The 14,225-nt window shown below is 40.6% G+C and overlaps 1 protein-coding gene across 2 annotated transcripts; it reads right to left on the bottom strand.

Annotated features, from left to right (window-relative positions):
• Positions 1-1,905: 1,905 nt before the first annotated feature.
• On the bottom strand, positions 1,906-9,446 carry LOC136521574 (GATA transcription factor 20-like). Of its 2 annotated transcripts, none has more exons than XM_066515321.1 (7): positions 8,889-9,446; positions 8,703-8,783; positions 8,479-8,591; positions 7,751-7,885; positions 6,986-7,091; positions 2,827-2,901; positions 1,906-2,247 (listed from the first exon to the last, which is right to left on the bottom strand). In XM_066515321.1, exons 1-7 carry the CDS (start codon positions 9,348-9,350, stop codon positions 2,155-2,157), a joined length of 1,065 nt encoding a protein of 354 aa, XP_066371418.1. In that variant the 5' UTR covers positions 9,351-9,446; the 3' UTR covers positions 1,906-2,154. The 2 variants fall into 2 exon arrangements, with proteins under 2 accessions (XP_066371418.1, XP_066371417.1); XM_066515320.1 differs by having other exon boundaries at positions 1,906-2,250.
• Positions 9,447-14,225: the final 4,779 nt, after the last annotated feature.

Below are 14,225 nucleotides of genomic sequence, written 5' to 3' on the forward strand. Positions count from 1 at the left end.
TTGACGTGAAGAGGAGAGGGGGACGTAGATAAAAATGTCTCTTATAAAGCAAGTTGTTACTGTATATGACTCGTAGATATAAAATAGCTCTTCCTTTATTTCAAATTATTATAAGATGTTTTACCTTTTTTAGATATACATAATAAAAGCAGTTTATAAAAATGCCAAAACATATTATGTTTTTGAATAGGTGTATTGGAGTATTATTGTACTCCTTTGTCCTAAATATGGATTTATTACCCTACACAATAGTAACCAAGCCATCCCTATATTTTGATATGAAAATTCATAGCTATGCTATTTTACGCAGACGCCTATAACACGCATGCACACTCTCTCCTATGAATACACGTAGGCAAACATATCCATATAAGCACCTCTGAATGAGTGAGCCGGTGAATCTCGAGATTCACGAAGTCACCACAGGCGCCTCGTTGTCGATGGGGACGTCGCCTACCACTGAGGAAAATGCGAGCACACGTATCAAGTCAAGGACTTGAACCCGGGTGGCAGGTTCCACCACAAGAAAACTAACCAACTGGTCTATGATTAGTTTTACATCGCTATGCTATTTTTATTGGACTTAATTGGGCTTGACTCAACCTTATGTAGTTCATTAAATCAAAAAAAAAGTTAAGGCCTATAATAAATGTTAAGTGCAATAATTTTTATTAGTCTTGTATGGGAAACTAACTCATCTCTACGTGTTGCACGTGTTGTGAGACTGAGAAAAATGAAAGGTTAGCCACCAGCCCAAGGGGATGTTGAGCCGCCCCTTGCAAGTCATGACGCGACAAGCTCTGTCTCATATGACTAGGCCATGATATTAGTAGCATGACATCGCTAGTGGTTTGTCGCTCCAAGTTGTAACCAGTGTCAATATTGAAAAAACGATGACATCTTACTTCTACTTGAATTGAGTTATGCAATAAAAGGGTTTCGGAGCAAGACATAAGAAATGGGATGGAAGCGTGGGTCTAAACTTGCCATTCATAATAAAAGTAAAAAAAAGTCGAAGTAAGGGACAACTAGGTAAGAGAAAGAAGAGAAGAAAAGCAGTAGAAATGAGGGTGACATGAACCGAAGAAATTAATGTGCTTTAATATTATATATATGGATCAACTAAAAAAGGTAAGCATAACATCACTAGGATTTAAGAATTTTGAAAGAAATCATAATGAATTGAACCCAATTCCTCGGAATCTATAAAGAACAATTCATTTGCACATTAAAATACCTAGGAAAACACAACTATGCTAACAAATCAACCCCAAACATAGTCATAGGTCATGCATCTTTGAACTGCCAGAAAGTAAGGGTGCGTTTGATAAGGATCTAGATTATCTTCAAAATGTTTGATATCTAGATTCTATCAACAACACATTTCATATGATGAATCGGAGTCATTTCATCGTATTGTTTGGCTAATAGGCTAGATATTATTTTATAATAAGGCATATAAAATTTTAAAAGTCATATAAATAAATAAAATATTTTAAGAACATTTTTTAACCAAGAACAACTTAAAACTTAAATACAACTCATTTTAACTTATGACAATAAAAATTATTATGCAATTAAAAAATACAATTGTTAGTTTATATAAGTTTTGGCAAAGAAACGGAGATGATTTGTACGCGAAGCCAACCTTTTGCCGATTCGATGGCTCGGTGCAAAAATGAGGATCATCCCACGCGCGCCGATTCTAGTTAACAAAAATGAGAACCATCCCAGGCTGATTCTAGTTGAAAAGGTTTCGGTGGTTTAGCTGTTTGGCACGGATTCTTGGTTTCAAGGCCAGAATCCAGAACGTTTCCGTGTGGCGAAAGCACCATAAGTACTGAATATTGATAGGCGTTGCTGCACGGTTAAAACATCTGAGATCTAAGTATAACTACATGCACGTAAGGAACGAACTTCATCGGTTCTTAACAGTCACAACTCAAGATAAGAAACAAATTCGCTATAGCCGCAACGGCAGCAAACATGATTACACGGGATAAAACACTGTCGCAGCTCTTAAAACCTACAGAACGCAAGGATAAAAGGATTCCATATCTAAGCAGGCTCCAACTCAAGTTATAGTACAACAGCTGACCGCCTACTGCAGAGATCATTGCGGGATGATGCTCGTGGCTTTACCCCAGCGCTGGATTAAACACCACTACTTGATGACTCGTGGCCATTGGCCATGGCTGCTGCAGCATTCTCTAGCTCAGAGCCAGGCGCAGACATGGCACTTCCATTCTGCTGGAAAAAGTAGACAGCAATTAAGTTTCAACCAGTTAATTGTTCAGAATACAAAGGCATACAGTTTATGAAAATAAACAAGGCAGACAGGAGAAAGTAAAGGAAGCTGTGAGAGAAATTGGAAGAGGATGATAAGATAAGTAAAGGAAGCTGTGAAAGAGAAATTGGAAGAGGATTACTCCGTATAAGATAACCCATCTTATACTGTCCCTATAATACAATGAATTATGAAGAACCCTATCACTTTTCGCTAGTCTCAAGTGCAAGCAAAGAGAGAACAATTCAACAGAAGTAATGGAAAGAGAAGATTAACAATTGGAACTCTTGTTTAGTGGAGCAATAATTTTTTTTTCAGATTTAAGTTTGAAGTCTAAGGGAGAAAAGGATAGATGGAAAAGGCATGCACCTACTATACTTGACAATGCTGCATTGCTAGTCAAATAATTAGATAAGGAATCAACTAATCTGAGCCAATGATTTTCACTTACAACTTATAGGATAAGTCTAAAGCAAACAGGATCCCCATGAAGCTTAGGTAGAAAACATATGCAAAGAACAGAGAAAAGAAAAACTTACATCAGCATCTAGAAGCGGAGCTGATTGCATAACTTGAAGAGGTACAGGAGATTTTGATAGGTCCCTCAGGAGGCCCTATAAAGACATGAATGGACGATCAACCCTAGATTTACTTGCGGTTACATAATACTTCGTCTAAATTTACGTGAACAGACTAATAAAACAAACATAAGTTTCTTAGTTTTATAAAGGAGTAGATGGGATCAGAAACAATAAGGTTTCACGTTGCAAGGTATTTTCTCTAATGCAATCGTAATAAAAAACAGAAAAGATAAGTGGGAAAGATCTGCATTTTATTACTAAAACAGAAGCAGACAGAAAAAAAAGCGTAGCAGCACCAGAAGAGTGCATAAGTACAGATTACAGACTACAGTGGCGCAATATTAACAAAGATAGATACATAGTGTTCTGTAAATTACAGGGTAAGCAAAACTTCAGTGTAGCACCGTGATTGTCGCGTAAGCACCCAAGGTAAAGGACCCAGCAAGATTTTTTTTTCAAATTCTTTTTGAAGAAATCTAATACTAAGACAGCGGTTACATGTTATGTTGGGTCCATTTTATAGTTTACGAAAACAGCAACTGTCTTGCCAAGCACGTTGGGGCAGGCTAAAAAGGGTACCAATAGCCTGGGTCATGGTTCTGGCACGTGAATTTCTTATTCACATGCGCCTCTTGGTCCATTACACAGTCTAAGCTATCTCCTACAACTAAAAAGAACAAAGTGTGGACATTTTTTGGTGCGACATTTGTTTTGGTTCGTCCGTCTGCCCACGCCTGCGATCCCACGATATCTCCCGCATGCTGCGTCCTTTGGTGCAAAGAAAACACGGAAAGTATTGACCCTGATTTGCATTCGCTACAAATACGGAAAGTCTTGGCCCTGATTTGCATGCGCTACAAATACGGAAAGTCTTGACCCTAATTGCCTCAAACAAGGAAAGCGATCACCCACGTCTCACGCTCGATCATACCGCCCTCGTGCCACAAATATGAAATTCTTGACCCTAGTTTGCATGCGCTACAAACACGGAAGACCATCGTCGCTCGTCGCTGCACGATCGAACGCGTCTTCTTGGTAGGACTCAAGCGCGTCACTGGTCGCTGCACGGAGACGATCGTCGCGCGCCCCATTCCTCAAGCCCCTGCACGATCGAACCGCCCCTACTTCGTCCTCGTCGTGTAGTGGAGAAGCAACAGCAATGGATCATCCATCGTCTGCCTACTAGTGGATGCACCTGTGGCTACATCATCAATCGTCGCAAGGTCGCCGCAACGTGCGATCTCCCTTCCCCATGCGATCTCCCCTCCATGACATGCTCCATCGTCTGGTCTGTGAGCCCACGCCGTCATCCTCCCCGTGCGCCACGTACACTGTCGCCTCCACGACGTCGCGCCATCGTCCTCGACGTTCACCCGCATCATGCACCTGGAAACACCGCCACCTCCACGACGTCCGCGCCGTAGTCCTCGTCGTTCGCCCGCGCCATGCACCCGAGCCGTCGTCCTCGGCTACCGCGCCGCTACCTCGATGCCACCTGAGTCATGCACCCGAGCCGTCGTCTTCGCATATGTAGACCGATTGACGTCGCCCATCCTCCATCGCTCGCCGTTCATGATGTTACACAACCATAGTTCATGATGCTGCAGACGTTCTTGTTATATAGTTAATCATCTATTTTTTCGATATTGTGTGCCTGCACATTGGATGCCATTGATTTTTTAGCATAGTTAGCCCTTTGTATGTACCAATCTCATTTCAAGTAGCTCGAGTCTTATTTATTTACTGATAGTTTCAATTCATGAGCTTGGTGTACCAATGTTAGATACTTTCCTGATAAAATATATTAGATACTTTTCTCTTGTCAACTTTTTTTATGGCCACTGAATTTTTGGCTTGCTAATTTTTTTATTACACTAGATGGTATTCAGATGTTTGGCATCAGGCCTTTGCACCTCTAGACCTCGCTCGCTGAATTGGTGTTCCCGTAATAGCCCAGCAACACCAAGCCAGGTCACAAAGTTATCTCTGCACTGCAAAATGTCTATGAATTGATCTTTGTTTATTTTTGAACAATATGATGTAGGTAGGCAAGAAAAAGAATGATGATTTCTCACTGAAGTTAAACCTTGAAAAGGAGGAATTTCTCACTTTGCCCTGAATTGTTGCAATTTATTGCCATAGCTTACATTTGTAAACTCTAGAGGATGAGTCAATGGTTGGCATTGATACACTGATGCTTGATGCGACATTTTTTGGTGCGACATTTGTTTTGATTCGTCCATCTGCCCACGCCTGCGATCCCACAACATCTTAATTACTAATTGATCGTGTCATTCTCCTTAATTGAATATTGCCTGTCATGTGATAAAGGGATCACGGCAAAATAGGAAGTAGAAAATTATTGTGCTATCCATATACACATTGCATGTTTGCATACACCAGCATACATGACAACGAGCAAAAGGAAAGAGAATTAACACAGAAGGAAAGAGAATTAAGACAAAAGGAACCTCTTTGCATTTCTGAGAACCTTGCCAAATCTGCCTACATTTAATTACTTCCCCTCTTTGCATTTACAAAAGGGATAGTTTTTCCTCCTTTCATTTGGTTTCACACTCACGTGTTCCATCGCCCCCGTTTGTTGTTTCTTGCATGAACCATAGTTGATGTCATCTGTCTTCCATGGCTCAGCCTCCCAATCTCAAGAGAAGGTCCCTATCTCTCCCTGACTGGAGATCCGGCCTGCCAGAGGATCTCCTCGAGTCCATCAGGCAGCGTCAGGCCACGACGCGGCGTCCTTCCGATCCGCTTGCTCCCCATGGCGCGCCGCTGTCTCGTTCGCGACCTTCGGGCCGCTCCTGCTGCTCCCGTTCGACCCCGACTCGGACCGCGTCGGCTTCTACTGCGTCCCGGAGAAGGTCTTGTCCAAGACGCTGCCCGACGTGCGCGGCAAGGTGGCATGCGGCTCCTCGTGTGGGTGGCTGGCGCTCATGGACGAGGCGGCGTCCGTGACGCTGCTGAATCCATTCGCCGGTGCCCGTGCCCCCCGCGTTGAGCTCCCGCCAGCAGGCGAACATGTCGCGGCGGCGTCCTCATCGAAACGCGTGTCTAGGGTCCACGGCCGGTGGGTCGTCCATCCCACCAACGGCTACGGGGATGCGGATGCCGCAGGCAGAGCCATCAAGCTAGAAGACATGAGGGACGTGTTCTTCTGTGAGATCGTGCTCTCGGCGCCGCCTGACGCCGCCAGCCGCGAGTGCGTGGCCATGGCCATGCTTGGGTGCTCCACGGAGGTCGCGTTCTGCCGGGTTGGAGTCGACAGCGCATGGACGCTGCTCGACACCAAACTGGAGTTCTCCGTGGGGTCCATCGTCTACTGCCAAGACAAGTTCTTGGCAATCGACTGGACTGGAGAAATCTCCGTCTGCAGCAGCAACGCCGTCGGCGCTACTCCAACCGCGACGCTGCTGCCATCGCTGTCGCCACCTGCGGGGCTCTGCCACCGCAGCTACCTGGAATCAAATGGTGAGCTGCACATTGTGGGTGCCATGGTGAGCACGTTCCACGAGACACAGAGCTTCACCTACAGCAGCGCGATCTACAAGTGCAACCTCCACGACCGTACGCCGGAGTGGTCTAGGGTGAGGGACATCGGTGATCAGACATTGTTTGTGTCTAAACATTTCAATGAAAGCTTCAGTGGAACAAGTGTATCCAAGTACAAGGAGAACAAAATCTACATGTCTGAGCCATTGTATGGGGATCCATACGACTTGGTCCATCGACTGGAGATCGTTGATATTGCTACCGGCGCATCCGAAGTGAAACCCGTCCAGGAAAAGATGCAGGGTTCCGAGGCTCTAGGTTGGATTCGACCCAATCTCTAGAAGCTCTAGAGTTTGTGAGCCTGCGACGCCGTGCACTCCGTGACTGTGTTAAATTCATAAACCTTGCTTTTTGGATTAAACGTCACTTTAACGTTGGTATTTAATTTAACAGTATTGTTATCTTATCTGCGATCCGTGTGTTTTTAGTATAAATTGTTAGTTATCCCGTAGCAGCGCACGGGCACGCTACCTATAAATAAATAAGTTTGAAGTTTCAATGATCAGTAAAGTCTAGGATCATAATTGTACTGCTAAGCAATCACAAATACCTTATTTGCCCACATGAGGCCACAGGCATTGCATAGTGTTCTTGGTCCATCGGGTCCACGGCGCATCATTGGTGTAGCTGTTGCATTAGTACCACAATGATGACATCTGAAAGAATTGGATGTCAGAACAATTCAGAAATTATGTTTTTCACTACTATTTAAAAGGAACTCCAATCACATGCAACATGAACACATAATATCCACAAAACAAGAACCTTTTGAAAGAAGCATGCATCAATGCATGCTAGGTACCAACAAATGTTTATTTTTCTTTTAGCAAACTTGCTTGTAATGTTGCACGACAGTTTGAAGTTTGACTAACCAAATCATGCCTAAACCAGCAGAAAGCTAATCTTAAACCATATAGTCTGTGCAGTGAAGGCCTATCTAACCACCAGAACCAGCAAAGCGGAGAATCATGACTGATGTGCATGGTAATCTAGGAAGCAGAATAAAAAGGATTTCAACAGCTACTAACACTACATTTGATTGCTAAGATTGTAGGGGCATATCATGTGAGTAACAAATGAACATTCTATGTATGGCTAGATGGAAAGTATTAAGGTACTATCACACTATGGTGTCAACCAGCAAGATGTATAGTAACCACAGCATAGTTGAACAAACAAGGATTTAAAGTTCATGGCATCTACAATGAAATAACAAGAAAATCTGCAATAGCATCTTTTAATCATCTCAAAACATTGCTGCATAAGTCAAACACCTGTAAACCACAAGCAAACAGGAAACACTTCTGTAACTTACTCAGCAGCAGATGGAGGTCGGCCTTCAACTAATGCCCAATTCGGGGAGCCATCTACAGCTGCCATTTCTGATGCTGCTGCTATTTCATCAGGCTTTGGTTTTGAAGATGTAAACTGACCTCGATTGCGCTGCATCCTGCAAATACAATAACCTTCTATGAAGAGGACTATATAGCAAGATCCAATTGCAACATCCAACATACCACTTAATCTTATATATAAATCAAGAACACCACAGCAATATCCACAACCATTGAAACAGCATAAATGGACAAGGCTGCTACGCAACCAAAAACTACTCAATGGACTGATTAAGAAAAAATGAAAACTAGTTAATTAGCTGTGTGACATACATTAAAACTGGTGAAACAAGAACATACAGCCACTCATGATTCGAAGCATTCCTAATGACTACCAAACAATATGCACTACCAAAAAAGAATACATAAAAAACAGGGCTGACAAAAGATCGATCTGATCTAATCAGAATAACTTGGAAAATGCCACGGAGTTAGGACGTGCATCTTCCCACTAGGAACTACTTACATTTGAACAAATGTGCACAAGAGATGTACTCAGTTTCAAGGGGAATATGATGTCATAAAAAAGGACAAATACTTTGTTTCCAGTATCACAATTAAGTTTATTGAGTTCCGACAAAACAAAATTAATGGCACTTCAGATAGCAAGAATAGAATACCCAGCCAAAGTTTAACAGCTATCACCAACCTAAGCGCAACTTCCTTCCGGACTGTGTAACGGATCTTCTTATCAAAATTCCGCTCCTTCCGCTTTTCCCTAAATCTCATCAATGATGCCACCCGATGTGGAAAATTCAACCTCTGAAAGGAGAAGAGCAAATACACGCATGTGAACCATCCATTCCATTTTGCAGTTACTACGGACATAACTCACAGGCATTATACATAAGATTCAACATCACTTATCCTAACCTTACTATAAGGTGCAGAGGACGATGCTCCGCCCAGGCTGCTCAGCTCCCTCCCTCCAAGCAGCAAAAGCACGGCTTGGACCTGCAGACAAAACCAACAACTCTCATTAGTCCAGCGAATTGCATTGACTACAGGCAGAAAAAACAAGTTCACATCTACAGAAAGCAAGCAGGTGAGGAGAGGGACCTTATCAGGGGAGACGGAGTCGAACACATAGACCTCGCCCTGGAACGAGAGGGTGAGCTGGTTGGTCGCCATGGGTGGCACGGTCCCAGGCACCATCGCCGAGTGCGGGTCCATCTGCAAGCCGGCGGCCGCCGCCGCCGCCGCCGCGGCAGCAGCATCCGTGTCCATGGGAACGTGCTCCACACCGATGCCGCCGTGCTGCCCTTCCTGCTCGTCCTCCTCCTCCACCATCTCGTCTTCCTCCTCGTCCTCCTCCTCGTCCTCCCCAACCTCCTGCTCGTGCACCTGTGGTTCCGCGGCGAAGCGGTTCAACGCCTCTGCCTCGGCGGCGGCCGCCACGAGGTGCTCCACCGACGGGGCAACGGCGGCGGGAAGCGGGGCGGCGATCCCGTCCGCCGGCTGCGGGTGCCGCTCGGGCCCCCGGCGGGGCTGGTAGGGCTTGCTTCCGTCGTGGTGGGACATGGCGGTGAGGGATCGGATCGGACGATGGGGATGGGGGTGGAGGGTAACCCTAGCCCCTAGGATTGCGATCTGTTTTCGGTTTGGAGGGTGGAAATGGCTCCGCGACCGAGAAAGACGATGCAGGAGGCGGCCGTGTGGGTCCGGGTTTTGTGGACAGATCGCAGCCGTCGGATCCACTAGTTTTGCTGTATAGTGTTCCTAGTAATAATAAATGAATTTTTGCACCATCCTAAGACCAAGTAAAAGGTTAAATACGTGTTTTTTTTCTTATTTGCCACACGAGTGCTTTTCGCCAAACTTTGTAAACAAATAACAAAGGATCTATCTATCTGGAACTGGGGTGATTTCACCCCTCTCATCACTCAAGCAATTTGAGGGAACAAATCACACAAATAGAACCAAAAACAAAATCTGAGTGATTGATGCCCTATGATCACACAAGTAATTCTAAAGGTCAAATCACTCAAAACTAACTAGAACCGGAATCCGAGGAAGCAGGAGTTGAAATCACATGAATTTTGCATTCCCTCGAAACACCTTCATGCACGATAAAAAAACAGCAAGAATTTGCTAAATTATAAACACAATAAACCTTGTAAATTAAATATTTAAAATAACAAGAATAAATGATAGAAAAAAACTAAGAACCAAAAAAATAATTGTTCTATGGATGAATCAAACAAATCAACTACTAAATTTTTTCACTTAGTATTACCTACATCAATAATACATAGCGACTACACCTGATTAAGCACCGTAAGTATAGTTCAATTCTAGTGTAAATGAAAAAAAATAATTCATACTCCATAAAAAAGTAAATTTGCCAAGAAGAAAGCAAGATGACAAGGAACAAACACATAATCAAAAAATCAAAACTACAAATGAAAAAACTTGAATGACATTTAAAAAAATAGAACAAAACATGAATTAATATAGAAAAATAACCTTCAAACAACCATTACACCTTGCCAATTAGTGAGATCCAAGTAGTCGGACATAAAACAAACAAAAAAACTATAAAAACAAAATTCTCAGGCCATTGCAAGAACCAAGAAAATCAAAGAAAATTAACAATCTACATAAAACAAAAATTTTCTATGGAATGCAAAAAACAAAAACATTTCGAGGCCATTGGATAAACCAAACATATCAAAAAAATAAGCAAAATACAAAAAACAAAAATTTTCTATGGATTGCAAATACCAAAAACAATATGAGAGCATTGCATGAAACAAACAAAACAATAAATATACAAAGTACAAAAAGCAAAAATCTTCTACGGAATGCAAAAAACAAAATGATTTTGACGGCATTGGATCAAACAAACAAATCAAAGTAAGTACAGTACAATGCAATAAAACTATGAGACACACATGTGCCTAATAAACTTTTATAATTAGTATTACATACATTCGTAATACTTATCAATTACACCTGAATAAGGACGGTAAGTATAGGTGAACTCTAGTATAAATGAAAAAATTAATTCATAGTCCATATAATAAATACATAGTACTAGTACTAGGTAGGTAATTGATAGCCAGTTCACGAAAGCAGCGACCATCCCAATGACCAAAGGGTCTACCTACCAAACACCACGTAACCAGCGCATGTGTTCTCATTGAGCAAAATTTAAAATAAACTGGACACCGTATAGGACATCACGATGGGTGGCAAAATCAAATTGGATGGACCAGAATTTGTGTGATGAATGTAAACAGATTACTCTGGTAAAGGATAGCTTTTCTGAATTAGTAACTAAAATCAGATTCCAGGAGAGAAGAATTTGACCCAAATTTTAGTTCCTTTCATGAATGCTAATTAGGAAAAATAAATGGAAAGGAGATCAAAGCAAAAATTAGGTAACAGAAAGAACATTTGCATCCAAGCGATATAGTAAGACTAAATAATTTTCAAGTTTTGGAACTTGCATAGGTAGATGAACAAATAATCAAAGTTACAAAATCCAAAATTTTATTAGGAATTGCAAAATAACAAAATATTTGAGCCTTCGATTAATCAAACATATCAAAATAGAAAAATTCAGATGACAAAAAAATTTAGAAAAAACAAACAAACACATATTATTCTATGAATTGCAAATTAACAAAGATAGAGGGCCTTCAATTTTAAGTATTATACCAAAGCATACGCAAAAGAACAAATAATCAAAGTTACAAAATACAAAAGTTTATTATAGATTGCAAAATAACAAAATATTTGAGCCTTCAATTAACCAAACATATCAAAATTGGAAAAATTCAAATAATAAATACAATTGAGAAAAACAAAAATCTTCACATTAATATTAAGTTACACTAATACTACCTAGAAATTATACCAAAATAATCACCATAACATAAACCCGAGTAAAGTGTAAATCTAGTATAAATTCATAGTAACTAAAATCACATTCTATGAGAGAGGACTCAAATCTTAGTTCCTTTCATGAATGCTAATTAGGAAAAAGAAATTGTAAGGTGATGAAATAAAAAAAAACTAGGTAACAAAAAGAAGATTTACAACCGAGCATGATATATGTAGTGAAACTAAATAAATTTTAAGAATTGGAACAATGCATATCGAGATCAACAAATAATCGAAGTTTAAAAAATTGTAAAAAAATATTTGAGCCTTCAATTTCAAACATATAAAAAACATAGGGAAATCTCAAGTTACAAAGGAAAAGGGTGAGAATAACATCAAATGATAGTATTTGATGAATGAGGGCCTTGTATTAAAAATGAAACAAAATTAGCCATCTAAGTAAAAACACAGGAGTTATTGCCAAAATAAACAACATTAACAAACAGAAAAAAATTAAAAAACATAATTAAAAACTCAACGCATGAACTAAAAAGCAAAAGGCAAAGTCCACAGCAACAATGAGTGAACTAGAAATAATAATTGCTGTCCCCTGACAAAGCAAAACTGTTTTTGTGTTGGGCCTTGTTTAGATCACTTCTAAATTCCAAGTTTTTTCACTTTCTCTTTGTCACATCAATTTTTGGACGTATGCATGGAGCATTAAATGTAGGTAAAAAAATAACTAATTGCACAGTTTGATTGTAAATCACGAGACGAATCTTTTGAGCCTAGTTAGTCCATGATCGGACAAAGTTTGTTAAATACAAACGAAACGTGCTACAGTGTCCAAATTGCAAAAATTTGCAATCTAAACAAGGCCTTGGTGTACGTGTAGGCTAGAAGCATACGGCATCAGGTATACAAACTACAAAATGGAATGAGATGTCATTGAGATGGCGTGTAAATTTGTATGTCAGAGCATACTTCAAGGTGACACTGCCGTTCGAAAATAATGGCACTATGGCAGAAGATGAGAAGATCAGAGACTGACGCGTGGCGTGCTATGAATGGCACGGATGAAGTCGGTGGGTACATCCAACGTACACAAATTCGTGTGGCGAGGCAAAACAAATCACACACGCAAGCTTTAGCTTTTCTGATAACAAAAGATAACTTGGCTACGTGGAATTAATGTTCATAGATAGATTTATTATCAATAAAAATACATTCCTCAAAAATAGTTTTACCTTGTATACCGTACCATTGTCATAAATGCCATGTTTGTGAAATAAAGAATACAAAGTTATTCAAAATTTCATGTGTTTCTAGGTTCAAAAAAATCATTTACAATGGATCCTATAAAACCCTCAAAAGTATTAGGGTTTTTATCAGAATAGATCCCTTGTTGCTTCGGCTTTTCACAATGGATCCCTTGTCGCTTCGGCTTCGGCTTTTCTTGCTATCTATGTACTCCCTCCGATTATAAATAGTATACTATATGTATCTCGTCAGTTTCACTAAGATTAGGTTTTGACTCACAGTTATCTCACACTAGACGGGAGGCGTGCTTTGCCACACCAGCATACTACAGAGTGAAGCACAGACCTATCCCGGTTCGTTTGGCTGAATTTGACTGAAAACACTGTTCCAGCTAAATTGTTGTGAGAAAAAAATACTATTCCAGTTGAAAAAAGAAGCCAAACAAATCGACTTTAAGGTCAGCCGAACGGGGCTATGGGAACAATAATTGGAGGCTCTCAAACGCCTCCAAATCCTGGGCTTGTCCGCTTGTAAAGTTGTAGTTATGCGCTTCTTTTTTCACACAGCTTGGCAACGATCATTTAAACAAAAATAGTATTTGTCTGAACATTGATTTGATGTGAACAAATAATGATTAGGTTGCATGTACAAATATATATAGGAAATAAGAAGGCATCTACACCGTCTGTCCAAACAGAAACTTTCCTTTGCTTAGACTCTTGGACTCCAACCAAAGAAGTATAAAATCGGCAAGGAGTCTGACCCTTATCTGTGATAGCCTTGAAACTGACTACATACCTTGAAGGATTCTTGAACCTATATCACAAACCATATGGTTACATGAGTCTGTCTAAATGGAATCAGTGGTCAGTGGTCACTAATTACCTTTGATTGACATGTAAAATGCATAGATAAACTTCACATTGTACAATGCACAATGCAGAAAATGAGAGGCAATACAAATAATAGCTAGAAAAATGATACATAATTTTGCAATTTGCGAAGCAGCATTTTACAGAAGATATATAGTAACAAACTATTTAGGTTCAGATCATCCTAGATACCATAACTACCACAAAGAAGAAACAAATCTTTACAGTATGAAGTTTTGCCTATTTGTTGTGGAAATTATTGTAAAAATTTTCGTTTCATAAAGGCTTTGAGAAATCAAATATTCATAGTTTTACGAATATTGATCTCCATATAGGCAACCTTACATAAATCAGCAAAGCTAGAAGAAACATGTCCCATGGATTATCACTGAATGTTTGTACTAAAGTGAACATGGCTCTGCAATATTCTTGGATA

This window comes from Miscanthus floridulus, chromosome 18 (assembly GCF_019320115.1).
Source record: "Miscanthus floridulus cultivar M001 chromosome 18, ASM1932011v1, whole genome shotgun sequence".
In the NCBI taxonomy this organism is placed as follows: Eukaryota; Viridiplantae; Streptophyta; class Magnoliopsida; order Poales; family Poaceae; genus Miscanthus; species Miscanthus floridulus.

What these genes read in the sequence shown, in the direction of transcription:
- LOC136521574 (XM_066515320.1), bottom strand. Translation starts at nt 9,350, where the DNA reads ATGTCCCACCACGACGGAAGCAAGCCCTACCAGCCCCGCCGGGGGCCC. An exon ending in CGACCTCCATCTGCTGCTGA is followed by an intron (nt 7,092 to 7,750) that starts GTAAGTTACAGA and finishes CAATTCTTTCAG; the next exon opens with ATGTCATCATTGTGGTACTA. An exon ending in GCCTCATGTGGGCAAATAAG is followed by an intron (nt 2,902 to 6,985) that starts GTATTTGTGATT and finishes ATGTCTTTATAG; the next exon opens with GGCCTCCTGAGGGACCTATC.